This window comes from Nerophis ophidion, linkage group LG01 (genome assembly GCF_033978795.1).
Source record: "Nerophis ophidion isolate RoL-2023_Sa linkage group LG01, RoL_Noph_v1.0, whole genome shotgun sequence".
Lineage (NCBI taxonomy): Eukaryota > Metazoa > Chordata > Actinopteri > Syngnathiformes > Syngnathidae > Nerophis > Nerophis ophidion.
This window is the reverse complement of record NC_084611.1, coordinates 5,973,045-5,991,575: the sequence shown is the minus strand read 5'-3', so window position 1 is coordinate 5,991,575 and position 18,531 is coordinate 5,973,045. Positions and strand designations below refer to the sequence as shown.

Sequence of the window (18,531 nt, the reverse complement as noted above, 5' to 3'; positions counted from 1 at the left end):
CAATACAATCGGCAAGATAGGATGGAGCTAGACCGTGTAGTATTTTATACTAAAACGTATGTTGTGAAAAAACTACTCAAGTACTGAGTGAAGTGAATTATATTTATATAGCGCTTTTCTCAAACGACTCAAAGCGCTTTATATAGTGACACCCAATATCTAAGTTACATTTAAACCAGTGTTGGTGGCACTGGGAGCAGGTGGGTAAAGTGTCTTGCCCAAGGACACAACGGCAGTGACTAGGATGGCACAAGCGGGAATCGAACCTGCAACCCTCAAGTTGCTGGCACGGCCACTCTACCAACCGAGCTATGCCGCCCAAATAACTGAGGAGTAACCTGTTTGTTTAATGATTACGGCAACAAATAATGCACAGAAACATAAAAATAGCAATGAGCAAATTCAGAGCCAGGAATATCTCTTAAGCAATTAAAACAATAATATATATTACCTAATAATACATTAGAATAAAATAAAAATTAAGGCAAATTGAGCCACAATAACTTAACAGCACCATAGGCTCAGGAGGCATTCATTGATTGATTAAAACTTGTATTAGTAGATTGCAGTACAGTACATATTCCGTACAATTGACCACTAAATGGTAACACCCCAATAAATTGTTCAACATGCCGGGTTCTACGTGGGACGGTCACGTGACCACCTGGCTCCATTTTGATTGGGCCAACGTCACCAGTGACTGCATGTGATTGGTGAAACGCAAGCATGCGCAGTCCATACTTTGAATGCGTGTCTGACAAAACCAAAACAAACAAAGCGTGCATTAACAGATCGATTAAAAAAAAAGTAGCGAGTCGCCAGCTGAATGTAGATAAATGGAGCGGAGTAAAAGTAGCGTTTCTTCTCTATAAATATACTCAAGTAAAAGTAAAAGTATGTTGCATAAAAACTACTCTTAGAAGTAGAATTTATCCCAAAAGTTACTCAAGTAGATGTAACGGAGTGAATGTAGCGCGTTACTACCCACCTCTGCATTCTTGTAATAATGTCTTCTTCCTTCCCATCCCCCCCCCCCCCCCCCCTCCCTCCTCTCATGACACCTACTCTCCTCTGGACTTTGTAATACTCTCTACCTTTTTTTTCCTTATTCCAATTATCCTGCCACTTTTTATTAGTGTTCTATCTTAATTCTGCTCTTCACTTCTTTACTGTGCTTTACTCCATGTTTACTTCTGTTTTAGTGCTTGCTTGTTTTGCATATCTATCAGCTAACTCATTGTTTTTACATCCCTGACAGGAATTTATTAATTAATTTATGTGCTTAATTATTAATTAATTTATGTAGATCTTTTTCATTTCGGGCTCCAGTACTCTGGAATGCCCTCCCGGTAACAGTTAGAGATGCTACCTCAGTAGAAGCATTTAAGTCTCACCTTAAAACTCATTTGTATACTCTAGCCTTTAAATAGACTCCCTTTTTAGACCAGTTGATCTGCCGTTTCTTTTCTTTTTCTTCTATGTCCCACTCTCCTTTTTGGAGGGAGTCCGGTCCGATCCGGTGGCCATGTACTGCTCGCCTGTGTATCGGCTGGGGACATCTCTGCGCTGCTGATCAGCCTCCGCTTGGGATGGTTTCCTGCTGGCTCCGCTGTGAACGGGACTCTCGCTGCTGTGTTGGATCCGCTTTGGACTGGACTCTCGCGACTGTGTTGGATCCATTATGGATTGATCTTTCACAGTATCATGTTCTCATATGTTCTCATAGTCATCAGTATCATCAGTATCACAGTATCATGTTCTCATAGTCATCATTGTCACCGACGTCCCACTGGGTGTGAGTTTTCCTTGCCCTTATGTGGGCCTACCGAGGATGTCGTAGTGGTTTGTGCAGCCCTTTGAGACACTAGTGATTTAGGGCTATATAAGTAAACATTGATTGATTGATTGATGTGCTTAATTAATTTATGTGCTTAATCTCCATGTTTACTTCTGTTTTAGAGCTTGCTTGTTTTGCATATCTAAAAGCTAACTCATTGTTTTTACATCCCCGACAGGAATTTATTAATGTTGTTTAAGGAAAAAACACACACACATTCAGAGGGCACTTTTTAAGACAAGGCAAAAAAAGGGCAGGAGCTCAAGAACCCATAGGGCCTTATGTGTGCACGTGCCTGCTGCACTCAGTGAGGAAACAAAGACGCTGACATAAATGGCAACTGTGTTGTATCCATTGTGGATTGAACTTTCACAGTATCATGTTAGACCCGCTCGACATCCATTGCTTTCCTCCTCTCCAAGGTTCTCATAGTCATTATTGTCACCGATGTCCCACTGGGTGTGAGTTTTCCTTGCCCTTATGTGGGCCTACCGAGGATGTGGTAGTGGTTTGTGCAGCCCTTTGAGACACTAGTGATTTAGGGCTATATAAGTAAACATTGATTGATTGATTGATTGATTGAAATATTGCTCTTATTGCAACCATAGACAGCAGAAGACTTCTACTTTCACTTTTGTACACTGACTTTAGTTATCTGCTGCACTGACAAGATGCCTGCTCGGTGTGTGTTGGCGACTGGAGCCAAACTGCTGTGTCAAAACTGGCCTGTGACGTCACCATTTACCTTTTTCTTTGACACCAACATGAAAACAAAATAATCGTCTTTGTTGGCCACTTACTTAAAGGCCTACTGAAATGTGATTTTCTTATTCAAACGGGGATAGCAGGTCCATTCTATGTGTCATACTTGATCATTTCGCGATATTGCCATATTTTTGCTGAAAGGATTTAGTAGAGAACATCGATGATAAAGTTCGCAACTTTAGGTCGCTAATAAACAAGCCTTGCCTGTACCGGAAGTAGCGGACGATGTGCGCGCGACGTCACGGGTTGTAGGGCTCCTCACATCCTCACATTGTTTACAATCATGGCCACCAGCAGCTAGAGCTATTTGGACCGAGAAAGCGACAATTGCCCCATTAATTTGAGCGAGAATGAAAGATTCGTGGATGAGGAAATTTAGAGTGAAGGCCTAGAAAAAAAAGTTAAAAAAAAGAAAAAGGCAAGGGCAGTGAGAGCGATTTAGATGTTTTTAGACACATTTACTAGGATAATTCTGGGAAATCCCTTATCTGCCTATTGTGTTGCTAGTGTTTTAGTGAGTTAAATAGTACCTTAAAGTCAGAGGGGTGTGGCCATGGGTGTTTTGACGCCAGAGTCTCTGAGAGAAGTCACGGCAGCTGCAGGAGGACGCTGGCTCCGCTGATCTCCGGTAAGAGGCGACTTATTACCACAATTTTCTCACCAAAAACTGCCGTTTGACATGTAGTCGGGATCCATGTTCGCTTGACCGCTCTGATCCATAGTAAAGCTTCACCTCCGGGAATTTTAAACAAGGAAACACCGTGTGTTTGTGTGGCTAAAGGCTAAAAGCTTCCCACCTCCATCTTTCTACTTTGACTTCATTATTAATAGAACAAATTGCAAAAGATTCAGCAACACAGATGTCCAAAATACTGTGTAATTGCACGATGAAGAGAGACGATTTTTAGCTAAGTGGTGCTAGGCTAATATGTCGCCTCCAACCAATAACGTCACAAACACGCGTAATCATTCCGCAAAGTTTTTCAACAGGAAACGCCGCGGGAAATTTAAAATTGTAATTTAGTAAACTAAAATGGTTGTATTGGCATGTGTTGCAATGTTAATATTTCATCATTGATATATAAACTATCCGACTGCGATATTGCCATATTGTGTGGATATTTAGAGTACTACATGCTTCCTTCTGTTAAAAAGCTCTATGGAGATGATGATTTCATATTCCAGCATGACCTGGCACCTGCTCACAGTGCCAAAACCACACCAGTAACTGGTGTACTGACCATGGCATTACTGTCCTCTATTGGCCTGCCAACTCCCCTGGCCTGAACCTCATAGAGAATTTGTGGGGTATTGTGAAGAAGAAGCTGAAAGACACCAGACCCAATAATGCAAATGAGTTAAAGGCCACTATTGAAGCATCCTGGGCATCCATAACACCTCAGCAATGCCACAGGCTGATTTCCTCCATGCCACGCCGCACTGAGGCAGTAATCCGTGCAAAATGATTCCCAACCAAGTACTGAGTGCATTAATTGACATTTTCTAATGTTTAATTTTATTTTGCTGTTATAAATCGTTTTTTTTTACTTGGTCTGAGGAAATATTCAAATTTTTTGAGATAGGATTTTTGATCGGTGCAGCGTCTTCAGTAATGCGGACGTTGTATCGATCCGTTGTGGTGAAGAAGGAGCTGAGCCGGAAGGCAAAGCTCTCAATTTACCGGTCGATCTACGTTCCCATCCTCACCTATGGTCATGAGCTTTGGGTCATGACCGAAAGGATAAGATCACGGGTACAGGCGGCCCAAATGAGTTTCCTCCGCCGTGTGGCGGGTCTCTCCCTTAGAGATAGGGTGAGAAGCTCTGCCATCCGGGAGGAACTCAAAGTAAAGCCGCTGCTCCTTCACATCGAGAGGAGCCAGATGAGGTGGTTCGGGCATCTGGTCAGGATGCCACCCGAACACCTCCCTAGGGAGGTGTTTCGGGCACGTCCAACCGGTAGGAGGCCACGGGGAAGACCCAGGACACGTTGGGAAGACTATGTCTCCCGGCTGGCCTGGGAACGCCTCGGGATCCCCCGGGAAGAGCTAGACGAAGTGGCTGGGGAAAGGTAAGTCTGGGTTTCCCTGCTTAGGCTGTTGCCCCCGTGACCTGACCTCGGATAAGCGGAAGAAGATGGATGGATGGATTTTTGAGTTTTCTTAAGCTGTATGCCATAATCAGCAATATTAAAATAATAAAAGGCTTGCAATAGTTCAGTTGATGTGTAAGGAATCCAGAATTTTCATGTTTGTAGTTGCATTACAGAAAATAAAGGACTTTATCACAATATTCTAATTTGCTGAACAATCGGCAGAGGGCAATGCCGCCAGAGCCACACATTGCACTGATAAAATATGACATTGATACAAAAACATAAGCAGCTAGCACCGTCTTTCAGATTAACTGGATAAATTAGCAATAGCTAATACAATGCTAACGTTAGCTAGCTCAGGCCTGTTGTGCATGTTCTCTGAAAAGACATGGATTTTTTTGTATAGAAAACTCCGGGCATTTTGCATATAATGCATATAATGAATGCTCTGTGACCCAGACCGCTCTGGCTGCAGTGCCCTCTGCTGGTTGTTCAGGGGAGTGTGTAGGTCACATGTATTTGTGCATCTGGTTTGTGGGAGGAATGTCTCATCAACACCAAAGAAAGGCGATCCACTTATGCAAATTCAATACAAATACAAAATGAAGCATATTTATATTCACATCTCAAAAATATATTTACAAATAAATGTTTATTTATACAAACTCTTATTTATTTGAGTTTTTATATTTATACATTTTATTTGTATTTATTTTCAAATCTCAAAAATATATTTACAAATTCGCGTTTTATACAAATTTATTTATAAATCACATTTGTATATTTATTAATATATGCATATGTATTAATATCATATTGATATATAAGTTGATGTGAGACAATTACTACTTCCATACATTATCAGTGTTACTCCCTCCGACGTCTTAATCAAGGCTCAAGTCGTTTGTTTTTCTCACAGACATTTATTTCCGCCACGTCTTCTTCACGTTACCAACGATGCCAAATATAATGCCGTCATATATGATAAAATAAGCAACCAGAACTTACAATTAGTCTGACATCCAAAAAAGAAAACACAAAGATTTGACAAACATATCAGAAGTAATCATACCTCGTTGGCCTCATAAAACTCCAAGGGAATAAAGTTTAGTTTCAATCCGAGACTCCATTAACGTCTTCCACATCAAACACTTGTCGTCTCATGCTGCTTCCTTAATTCCCTCACATATTAATTGTCCCCCCAACAACGTGACCAAACAGGAAACAAAATATGCATTTTACATCTCAACTTTGCCGTGAAAAAGGTTTTTGACATTGTGCACAAACTAGACCCATGAGGTCCCAGGTCCCTGGACTGAAGGAGTAACCAAGCACTTGAAGCATCATCTATCTTACTGTTCAGGAAGGTTTCAGATACAGAGAAGACATGGTGTCATGAATGGATAAGATTATGCTCTAAATCAGTGGTTCTTAACCTGGGTTCGATCGAACCCTAGGGGTTCGGTGAGTCGGCCTCAGGGGTTCGGCGGAGCCTCCGCCACGGAAGTATACACACATCTGATTTATCCATCCATCCATCCATCATCTTCCGCTTATCCGAGGTCGGGTCGCGGGGGCAACAGCCTAAGCAGGGAAACCCAGACTTCCCTCTCCCCAGCCACTTCGTCTAGCTCTTCCCGGGGGATCCCGAGGCGTTCCCAGGCCAGCCGGGAGACATAGTCTTCCCAACGTGTCCTGGGTCTTCCCCGTGGCCTCCTACCGGTTGGACGTGCCCTAAACACCTCCCTAGGGAGGCGTTCGGGTGGCATCCTGACCAGATGCCCGAACCACCTCATCTGGCTCCTCTCCATGTGAAGGAGCAGCGGCTTTACTTTGAGTTCCTCCCGGATGGCAGAGCTTCTCACCCTATCTCTAAGGGAGAGACCCGCCACACGGCGGAGGAAACTCATTTGGGCCGCTTGTACCCGTGATCTTATCCTTTCGGTCATGACCCAAAGCTCATGACCATAGGTGAGGGTGTGGAACATAGCTCGAGCGGTAAATTGAGAGCTTTGCCTTCCGGCTCAGCTCCATCTTCACCACAACAGACCGGTACAACGTCCGCATTACTGAAGACGCCGCACCGATCCGCCTGTCGATCTCACAATCCACTCTTCCCTCACTCGTGAACAAGACTCCTAGGTACTTGAACTCCTCCACTTGGGGCATGGTCTCCTCCCCAAACCGGAGATGGCACTCCACCCTTTTCCGGGCGAGAACCATGGACTCGGACTTGGAGGTGCTGATTCTCATTCGATTTATCGTGTAAATAAAAACTTCTCCCTGTCGGCGTATTATGGATACCCTCAAACAATGTTCCCTCTAATTTTCCATCTGATTTGCAGGTTTTTTGATTGATTGATTGAAACATTTACTAGCAGATTGCAAAGGAAGAGAATACATTATATGAAACAGTACAGTACATATTCCGTACAATTGACCACTAAATGGTAACACCCGAAAAGTTTTTTCAACTTGTTTAAGTCGGGGTCCACGTTAATCAAATCATGGTAATGTGTGTAAGGTGTGTAAATTGTTGTGAATTCGATCTGCTTGAACTGAACTCTCGCGGCTGTGTTGGAGCCACTATGGATTGAACTTCCACAATATCATGTTAGACCCGCTCGACATCCATTGCTTTCGGTCCCCTAGAGGGGGACCCACATCTGAGGTCCTCTCCAAGGTTTCTCATAGTCAGCATTGTCACTGGCGTCCCACTGGATGTGAATTCTCCCTGCCCACTGGGTGTGAGTTTTCCTTGCCCTTTTGTGGGTTCTTCCGAGGATGTCGTAGTCGTAATGATTTGTGCAGTCCTTTGAGACATTTGTGATTTGGGGCTATATAAATAAACATTGATTGATTGATCGATTGATTGAAATCATTCCCTGTGTTGGTTTTGTTCAGTGAACAAGGTGATGTTCATGCACGGTTCATGTTGTGCACCAATTAAAAAAAACAAGTTCTTCTTGAAATTGAAAAAAAAAAAAAATTACATTTTATTTTTCACTAAGGAAGGGTTCGGTAAATGTGTATATGAAACTGGTGGGGTTCGGTACCTCCAACAAGGTTAAGAACCACTGCTCTAAATAATCCAAGTTTGTATGAATACCTCAGATATTAGTGAAAGAAGCAGTGAGGAGGTCCTGGGTAGGGTGGATGTCACCACATATGAGCAACATACCACAAACTAAACAGCTAATTGGTCATTTTCCATTGTGTGTTCTTGTGTGTTTTACTGCGTCTGCTTTATGTGGGAACCTTTTACAGCACACTGAACAACTAAATGGTTTTTCACCTGTGTGTGTTCTCATGTGTTGAGTCAAAGAGCTTTTTCGAGAAAAGCTTTTGTCACAAACTGAACAATTAAATGGTTTTTCACCTGTGTGTGTTCTCATGTGGTGAGTCAACGAGCAATTTTGAGAAAAGCTTTTGCCACAAACTGAACAATTAAATGGTTTTTCACCTGTGTGTGTTGTCATGTGTTTAGTCAAATCGCTATTTTGAGAAAAGCTTTTACCACAAACCGAACAAATAATTGTTTTTTCTCCTGTGTGTGTTGTCATGTGTTTAGTCAAAATGCTATTTCGAGAAAAGCTTTTCTCACAAACTGAACAATTAAATGTTTTTTCACCTGTGTGTATTCTCATGTGTTGAATCACAGAGCTATTTTGAGAAAAGCATTTGCCACAAATTGAACATTTAAATGTTTTTTCACCTGTGTGTGTTCTCATGTGTCGAGTCAAATGGCTATTTTGAGAAAAGCCTTTGCCACAAACTGAACAAATAAATGGTTTTTCACCTGTGTGTGTTCTCAAGTGTTGAGTCATATAGCACTTAACAGAAAAGCTTTTAGCACAAACTGAACAACTAAATGGTTTTTCACCTGTGTGTGTTTTCATGTGTTCAGTCAAAAGGCTCTTGTTAGTAAAATTTTTAGCACAAACCGAGCAGCTCAAACATTTTTTACCTGTCTTCTTTGTAGAGCATTCAGAGTGTTTGTTGTCAGTGTGAGTCCTCATATCACCTTCACAGTCTGTATCGCTGCTCAAAGTTACTTCAACCTCGTCTTCAGCCTCACTATCTGATAGTGGAGCTAAGAGGTTGTCTACTTGTGGTTTCTCTTCATCATCTTCAGTCTTCACAGAGACAATAGTCAGTGGAAACTTGGTGTAATCAGCTTCCTCTCGTCCTAGAAGACACTCTCCCTCCTGAGTGATGCAGAGTTCCTCCTCTTCCTTTTTAATGCAGGGTGGTTGTGGAGTCTCCTGCTTCAAAGTGGAGCTCCCCCCTGACTGAGGGGAAACTTCTTCTGGATTACCCATCAGCTGCTGGACGTCTGCAAGACACAAACAACAAAAACACACTTTCTTCTATGTACTGTATGTGTGTGTAGTAGTGTTGTACAGTATACTGCTACTAATAAAGTATTGTGGTACTAACCAATTGAAATCGGTACTATACCACCTATAAAAAGTTCTGGTACCTTTCAACTGTTTTAAAACACACCTCGCCAAATGTGGTGATTAGTATTACCACCTTTGCTTCAGACTTAAGTCAACATTCAACATTTAAATAATAAGCATTCAGATCTGCACAAGGAGTTTAAATAGTGACAGGTATAATGTAGTTGTTACACCTGTCCCGCTGCTCTCTCTTCACTCGCCCGCTCACTCACCGACGTCACTCAGACAACAGGTTGACATTGTCACAAACACACATACTACTCTCAGAAGTTAACCAGCTCCCCTGCTGTGCACATGTAGATACGTAGAACTTGATGCCGAATATTAGCGCAGTTAAAACTGCCCAATTAGCAGTCAACTAATGCAAGTCAAATGACTACATTTTGTAACAAATTCCTACCATTTGTGTTTTGTCTTTAATAAATGTGTTTTACCTGCTACATGGCTTATCTGTGTACATTTATCCAGAGTTTTGTTTTTAGTACTTAATTAATAATTGTACTTATCTTAAAGCACAGACCAGGAGTGGCAACCATAAATCATGAATAGTTGAATATAATGTCAGACTCAGGATGGCGGCGCCCTGCTCAGCTGCGGCTGCAGAGGATCATGGTAGTAATAAAACATTTTTGGCAAATATACCGGTAAATTCTGTCAATTTCTAAGCGGCATCCAGCGTGGTCACTCCGTGGTAACATACGACCGCCAGACAATTTTGGATGTGGATGGATAAGGCTGTTTTGGACCGAAAGATGCGTATACGTTGGACCTCCTCGCTAGCATGGGAATATATCCAGCGGCCTGTGAAGCAGCGGAGTCGAGTACCAGCGGGGACCGTCCACAGAGGGGACGTAAGCGGTGTGATCGGAAGCAGAAACAAGGAAGCCGAGCGGAACTAACAACAAAGCTAAAAGCTAATCCTCACAGAACGCCGCTTCCTTCCATCCTGCTCTCAAATGACCGCTCCCTAGGGAACAAACTGGACTACCTGACGCTGGATTTAAATGCAAGACGGGAGATGAGGGACTGCTGCGCCATATTTTTCGCAGAAACGTGGCTGAAACCATTTGTTTCGGAGGAGGCAGTTAGCATCGAGGGGCTAACAAGGTTTTGGTCGGAAAGGAGCAGGACTCTCACTGGTAAATTCCAAGGAGGTGGTGTTTGTTTATACATCAAAGACAACTGGTGCAATAATGGGAAGATAGTCTCAAGTCACTGCTCTCCCGATGTAGAACTATTAAATAGTAAATGGGAAATGGGTTGTACTTGCATAGCGCTTTTCTACCCCTTTTTACAGAGCCCAAGGCGCTTTGACAGTATTTCCACATTTGCCCATTCACACACTGATGGAGGGAGCTGCCATGCAAGGCGCTTACCACGACCCATCAGGAGCAAGGGTGAAGTGTCTTGCTCAGGACACAACGGACGTGACTAGGATGGTAGAAGGTGGGGATTGAACCAGTAACCCTCAGATTGCTGGCACAGCCACTCTACCAACTTCGCCACGCCGTTTTATTAAAGGGGAACATTATCAGCAGACCTATGTAAGCGTCAATATATACCTTGATGGTGCAGAAAAAAGACCATGTATTTTTTTAACCGATTTCCGAACTCTAAATGGGTGAATTTTGGCGAATTAAACGCCTTTCTGTTTATCGCTCTGGAGGCGATGACGTCAGAATGTGACGTCGCCGAGGTAACACACCCGCCATATTAATTTTCACATTACAAACACCGGGTCTGAGCTCTGTTATTTTCAGTTTTTTCGACTATTTTTTGGAACCTTGGAGACATCATGCCTCGTCGGTGTGTTGTCGGAGGGTGTAACAACACTAACAGGGAGGGATTCAAGTTGCACCACTGGCAAGAAATCTGCCGCCAGACCCCCATTGAATGTACCAGAGTGTCTCCACATTTGACCGGCGATGCTAAGACAGACATGGCACAGAGATGTATGGATAACCTGTAGATGCATTTGCAACGATTAAGTCAACGAAATCACAAAGGTGAGTTTTGCTGATGTTGTTGACTTATGTGCTAATCAGACATATTTGGTCACAGCATGACTGCCAGCTAATGGATGCTAACATGCTACGCTAATCGATGCTAACATGCTATTTAAGCTAGCTGTATGTACATTTGAAACTAGACACCCACATTTGATGCGAAACAAACACTTACCAATCGACGGATTTACGTTGCTCCAGTGTCACAAGATGCGAAAGTCCTGATCGTTTGGTCCGCAAATTTTACCGGCGATGCTAATAAGGCAGCCATGCTATGGGCCACTTCATTAGGTACACCCACGCTATGGCCGAATAGCGTCAATAGCTATCCGCTCAATAGCTTCAATTTCTTCTTCAATTTCCTTTTCACTATCTGCCTCCATACTCCGACCATCTGTTTCAATACATGCGTAATCTGTTGAATCCCTTAAACCGCTGAAATCTGAGTCTGAATCCGAGCTAATGTCGCTATGTCTTGCTGTGGTAACCGCCATGTTGTTTGTATTGGCGGCACTGTATGACGTCACAGGGAAATGGACGGGTGGATATAGCGATGGTGAAAATCAGGCACTTTGAAGCAGTTTTTCGGGATATTCCGGGAGGTGTAAAATTTCGAAAAAAAATTGAAAAATAAAACAAGCCACTGGGAACTGATTTTTATTGTTTTTAACCCTTTTGAAATTGTGATAACGTTCCCCTTTAACTATAAAATGCAGGCCATTTTATTTCCCCCTGGAATTTAGTGCTATGATCTTCACAGCAGTGTACATTCCTCCCAGTGCTAACACCAAATGAGCTTTAAATACTTTGTCCTGCTCCATCAATGAACTGCAATCTACACATCTAGAGGGAGTTTTCACTGTGGCAGGGGACTTTAACCAAGTTAACATGAAAACTGTGTTCCCTCATTTCCATCAATATGTGAATTTTGCAACCAGGGGTGGAAGCACACTGGACACGGTGTACAGCAATATTAAAAAAATGTTTAAAGCTCCTCAGACCATCTATCTGTGATGCTAATTCCTGCATACAAGCCCCTGCTGATCAGAAAGCAACAGTAAAGCAGGTGAGGACCTGGCCAGAGAGAACAATGGAAGCATTACAAACCAAGTTTCCATATGAGTTGGGAAATTGTGTTAGATGTAAATATAAACGGAATACAATGATTTGCAAATCATTTTCAACTCATATTTAGTTGAATATGCTACAAAGAAAACATATTTGAAGTTACAACTGATAAACATTTTTTTTTGTGTGCAAATAATCATTAACTTTAGAATTTGATGCCAGCAACACGTGACGAAGAAGTTGGGAAAGGTGGCAATAAATACTGATACAGTTGAGGAATGCTCATCAAACACTTATTTGGAACATCCCACAGGTGTGTAGGCTAAAACAGTTGGATGCCATGATTGGGTATAAAAGCAGCTTCCATGAAATGCTAAATAATTCACAAACAAGGATGGGGCGAGGGTCACTAATTTGTAAGCAAATTGTCGAACAGTTCTAGAACAACATTTCTCAACGAGTTATTGCAAGGAATTTAGGGATTTTACCATCTACGGTCCGTAAAATCATCAAAAGGTTCAGAAAATCTGGAGAAATCACCGCACGTAAGCCATATTACGGACCTTTGACCCCTCAGGCGGTACTGCATCAAAAACCGACATCAGTGTGTATAGGATATCACCACATGGGCTCAGGAACACTTCATAAAACCACTGTCAGTAACTACAGTTGGTCGCTACATCTGTAAGTGCAAGTTAAAACTCTACTATGCAAAGCAAAACCCATTTATCAACAACACCAAGGACTGATGCAAAGTGGAAGAGTGTTTTCTGGTCTGACGAGTCCACATTTCAAGCCGCTGCCTGACCAGGGCTCAGAAAATCTGCAGATGCTCCTCCAACAAGGAATGTTGTCACTGCTGGACTTTAGAACGAGGTTCCGCAGCCTCTGTAGCAGAACCTCTGTGCTAAACTGAATTTTTCACGTTTTTCTGTGTTGGTTTGCACATCATGTTTTACTCTCGCTCTCACCCACAGTCTGGAGTGCAGCTGACGCTGGGCAATCGTGCACACCTGAAAGCTGATTAGGTGGTCTATTTAGTCTGGGTGCTGACGGCCTGTCAGTGCCGGAACTTTGTATTCCACTGCAAGTTCTCTCGCATGTGTCTTGGCCTCGTACAAACTCACAGTCTTTCTAGTCTGTCTTGTGCTCCACTCAGGTTTGCTTATTTATATCCTAGCCTTGTCTAGCGTCTTTAGTTAACATTTTGTTTCTTTGTTTTACTTCGTGTTTTGAAGTAAGTTATCCTAGCTTCGTCTAGCGTTTTCTGTTCAATTTTTGATTGTTTGATATAGTTATTTATTCATGGTGTGTTTTGTATTTCCACCATCGCTTTTTGTTTTGGCTACGTTCCACTTCCACCTAAATAAAGGAAGAACTTAACTATATCAAACTACGTCTCTGCATCCTTGGGATCCACTCTCCAATTTTCGTAACAACCTCCAGGAACGCATCACGATAATCCCCTCAAAAATGGATGAACTGGCTGGAATATAAAGACAATATAACATACATCCATATACCTGGATGCATATGCAAAAGTGCATTATATTTATCTGTAGAGTAATCTATTTGTTTATATCTGCACCTTATTGCTTTTTTATCCTGTACTACCATGAGCTAATGCGACGAAATGTTGTTATTATCTCTACTGCAAAGTTCAAATTTGAATGACAATACAAGGAAGTCTAAGTCTAAATATTTAACCCTTGTGTGGTGTTCGGGTCAGTGGGACCGTTATTATTTGTTATTAAAAGAAAAATGATCCAATTAATTAATTTTTGTGACTGAGACTTACTGACTTTGGCTCATTTTCTGTGAAAAATATATATATTTAATGACCACACAAAATTACCCCCCCACCTTACACGTTTTTATTACATATAAGATGTCGGGGTCCAATAGAACACACACAAATTGATGTTTTGTGTAACACACACACACACACACACACACACACACACACACACACACACACACACACACACACACAAAACAGGCCAAGACAGGAGGAGGACAGAGTGTAGGCACACAGAACATCAGAGGGTCAAATGTGCAAGAAAATGAGAGCAGACAGTGTTGAGAAACAATGTTGCAACCTTGTGTGGGAACCGCAGGTGCAGAAACACAAAAGAAGAATCCCTCTGGGATGCAGAAACAGCCAGAGAAATGTTCCGTGCAATGTTCATATTGTTGTTACTCAGCCAGCGTTTGTGGGTCTGATGGACCCCTTGCATTTTGTGTCTTATACAGGCCTACTGAAAGCCACTACGACCGACCACGCAGTCTGATAGTTTATATATCAATGATGAAATATTAACATTGCAACACATGCCAACACGGCCTTTTTAGTTTACTAGATTGCAATTTCAAAGTATCCTGGGGTTGTAGAGGACATGTTCTTCCTGCACCGATCACGGCTAAAAGTCGTCTGCTTTAATCGCATGATTCCACGGTATTCTGGACATCTGTGTTGCTGAATCTTTTGCAATTTGTTCAATTAATAATGGAGACTACAAAGAAGAAAGATGTTGGTGGAAAGCTGTGTATTTCGGCCGGCTGCAGCAACACAAACACAGCCGGTGTTTCTTTGTTTACATTCCCTAAAGATGACGGTGAAGCTTTAATATGGAACAGAGCGGTCAAACGAACATGGTTCTCTACCACATGTCCACCGGCAGGTTTCGGTGAGAAAATTGTGGTAACAAGTCGGCTCTTACCGTAGACATGAGCGGAGCTCGTGTCATTCCTCCTGCAGCTGTCAAAGAGGCAGCTGCGACTCTCTTGCCTCCTCCGTGGCTTCCCTCAGAGACACTGGCGGTCACCACACCCGTGGCCACACCCCTCCAACTTTCAGGTACGACTATATAATCTAACTAAAACACTAGTAACACTATAAGCAGATAAGGGATTTTCTAGAATTATCCTAGTAAATGTGAATAATAACATCTGAATCGATCCCACTCACTGCCATTGTCTTTTTTTTTCTTCAAGTCCTTCATCTCACTATCCTCATCCACAAATCTTTCATCCTCGCTCAAATTAATGGGGAAATTGTCGCTTTCTCGGTCCGAATTGCTCTCGCTGCTGGTGGCCATGATTGTAAACAATGTGAGGATGTGAGGAGCCCTACAACCCGTGACATCACGCACACATCGTCTGCTACTTCCGGTACAAGCAAGGCTTTTTTATTAGCGACTAAAAGTTGCGAACTTTATTGTCGATGTTCTCTACTAAATCCTTTCAGCAAAAATATGGCAATACCGCAAAATGATCAAGTATGACACATAGAATGGACCTGCTATCCCCGTTTAAATAAGAAAATCTCATTTCAGTAGGCCTTTAATGCCTCACAATCAAACACTTTTATGTTCAAATACTAAACAGATGTGTATTGGGATAAGGTCAACATCAATATGAGCATTGCACAAGGTTTAAAGGCCTACTGAAATGAGATTTTCTTATTTAAACGGGGATAGCAGGTCAATTCTATGTGTCATACTTGATCATTTCGCGATATTGCCATATTTTTGCTGAAAGGATTTAGTAGAGAACATCCACGATAAAGTTCGTAACTTTCGGTGCTAAGAGAAAAGCCTTGCCTGTACCGGAAGTCGCAGACGATGACATCACCGGTGTGAGGGCTCCTCACATCCTCACATTGTTTATAATGGGAGCCTCCAACAAAAAGAGGTATTCGGACCGAGAAAACAAAAATTTCCCCATTAATTTGAGCGAGGATGAAAGATTTGTGGCTGAGGATATTGATAGTGAAGGACTAGAAAAAAAAAGAAATAAATAAAGTTAAAAAAATAAAAGGCGATTGCATTGTGAGCGATTTAGATGTTTTTAGACACATTTACTGGGACAATTCTGGAAGATCCTTTATCTGTTTATTGTTTTAATAGTGTTTTAGTGAGACTTTAAAGGGGAACATTATCAGCAGACCTATGTAAGCGTCAATATATACCTTGATGGTGCAGAAAAAAGACCATCTATTTTTTTAACCGATTTCCGAACTCTAAATGGGTGAATTTTGGCGAATTAAACGCCTTTCTGTTTATCGCGCTGGAGGCGATGACGTCAGAATGTGACGTCGCCGAGGTAACACACCCACCATTTTCATTTTCAACACATTACAAACACCGGGTCTCAGCTCTGTTATTTTCCGTTTTTTCGACTATATTTTGGAACCTTGGAGACATCATGCCTCGTCGGTGTGTTGTCGGAGGGTGTAACAACACTAACAGGGAGGGATTCAAGTTGCACCACTGGCCCGAAGATGCCAAAGTGTCTGCCGCCAGACCCCCATTGAATGTGCTGGAGTGTCTCCACATTTGACCGGCGATGCTAAGGCAGACATGGCACAGAGATGTATGGATAACCTGCAGATGCATTTGCAACGATAGTCAGCGAAATCACAAAGGTGAGTTTTGTTGATGTTGACTGCCAGCTAATCGATGCTAACATGCTACGCTAATCGCTGCTAACATGCTATTTACCGGCGGTGCTAAAGCAGACATGGAACAGAGATGTATGGATAACCTGCAGATGCATTTGCAACGATAGTCAGCGAAATCACAAAGGTGAGTTTTGTTGATGTTGACTGCCAGCTAATCGATGCTAACATGCTACGCTAATCGCTGCTAACATGCTATTTACCGGCGGTGCTAAAGCAGACATGGAACAGAGATGTATGGATAACCTGCAGATGCATTTGCAACGATAGTCAACGAAATCACAAAGGTGAGTTTTGTTGATGTTGACTGCTACGCTAATCGATGCTAACATGCTACGCTAATCGCTGCTAACATGCTATTTACCGGCGATGCTAAGGCAGACATGGCACAGAGATGTATGGATAACCTGCAGATGCATTTGCAACTATATTACGTTTCCTTCCACCCACATTTAATGCGAAACAAACACTTACCAATCGACGGATTTAAGTTGCTCCAGTGTCAAAAGATGCGAAAGTCCTGATCGTTTGGTCCGCACATTTTACCGGCGATGCTAACGCAGCTATTCGGCCATGCTATGGCTATGAATAGCGTCAATAGCTATTCGCTCAATAGCTTCAGTTTCTTCTTCAATATTTTCATACTCCAACCATCTGTTTAAATACATGTGTAATCTGTTGAATCGCTTAAGTCGCTGAAATCCGAGTTTGAATCCGAGCTAATGTCGCTATATCTTGCTGTGGTATTCCCATTGTTTGTTTACATTGGCAGCACTGTGTGACGTCACAGGGAAATGGCCAGTGTCTTCGCAGAGAGCGAAAATAAGGCACTTTAAAGCTTTATTTAGGGATATCCCGAGACCGGTAAAATTTTGAAAAAACTTCAAAAAATACAACAAGCCACTGGGAACTGATTTTTATTGTTTTTAACCCTTTTGAAATTGTGATAATGTTCCCCTTTAAAGATTGTAAAGACATACCTCGAGGTCGGATGGCTGCGGTGAACACGCAGTGTCTCAGAGAGAAGCCGAGGAGCCAAGCTCACAGCTGCCTTTTTTGACATGACAGCTGCTGCAGGACGACGAATAATCCATTGACGTCTCCGGTAAGATATTAATCACAATTTCCCCCTCCAAAAACATGCTGGTTTCTTCATTTGACTTTTGCCTTCTTTCATCTCCTCTGATGTGAACTCCACTGCCTTCTTCAAGCTAACAATCATGGCGGCTCTTTCTTTACATTCTTCAACAAAGTCGGATCATTTCTCATCGACGCTCTTTTCAGGGTTCTCGATGGTCTCCGAAATTACGTTGTTGGAAACTTTACCTCGCTCAACTTTTTCTTCGGTCTTCGTCTTTATCTCCGTCGGTGATTTGCTGGAAGTTGGTGGCGCTGATTCTCTTTCACTTTCTCTTTGACATGACGTCGCCATCTTAGCATAGCAGTAGTCGTCCAACTTCTATCACGTCTTCAATCTTCACTTCAGCTAACACGCCGTCGCTCCACACTCAAAGTCCGTGTGGTGGGCTTAAGAAAAGGTGAACAGTTGAGGTATTTGATGCTATTTTTGAATCTATAAGATTGTAAATGTGAAACTTCTCCGGACAGCCACGTCGCTTAGTCCGCCATCTTGGACTTGGTGTGTTTGCGCATGCGCCAGAAGTGTGCAACTTCCGGTCAACAACTGCACTTTAAAAAATAAAATACCTTTTAAATAACTAGCGGCCCTTTTCCTGTTTTCTTACATTTCTGGCTCATAATTGAAGTGCTCCTTATCGGCAAAACATTTTTGATATGAAAATACTTTGGAGATAGAAATGAAACAAAAATGGACAATGT

The 18,531-nt window shown here is 42.3% G+C and overlaps 2 protein-coding genes across 3 annotated transcripts in view; one reads left to right on the top strand and one right to left on the bottom strand.

Annotated features, from left to right (window-relative positions):
• Nucleotides 1-18,531, top strand: part of LOC133553184 (zinc finger protein OZF-like) — an 839,429-nt gene that overhangs the window by 181,997 nt on the left and 638,901 nt on the right. The gene's annotated exons all lie outside the window — the stretch shown is intronic.
• Nucleotides 5,582-18,337, bottom strand: LOC133554267 (gastrula zinc finger protein XlCGF17.1-like). 2 transcript variants are annotated; one of them, XM_061902916.1, is made up of 2 exons: nt 17,673-18,337; nt 5,582-9,032 (listed from the first exon to the last, which is right to left on the bottom strand). In XM_061902916.1, exon 2 carries the CDS (start codon nt 9,016-9,018, stop codon nt 7,900-7,902), a length of 1,119 nt encoding a protein of 372 aa, XP_061758900.1. In that variant the 5' UTR covers nt 9,019-9,032; nt 17,673-18,337; the 3' UTR covers nt 5,582-7,899. The 2 variants fall into 2 exon arrangements, with proteins under 2 accessions (XP_061758900.1, XP_061758808.1); XM_061902824.1 differs by having other exon boundaries at nt 18,019-18,337.

What these genes read in the sequence shown, in the direction of transcription:
- LOC133554267 (XM_061902824.1), bottom strand. Translation starts at nt 18,124, where the DNA reads ATGGCGACGTCATGTCAAAGAGAAAGTGAAAGAGAATCAGCGCCACCA. An exon ending in CGAAGAAAAAGTTGAGCGAG is followed by an intron (nt 9,033 to 18,018) that starts GTAAAGTTTCCA and finishes TGTGTCTTGCAG; the next exon opens with ACGTCCAGCAGCTGATGGGT.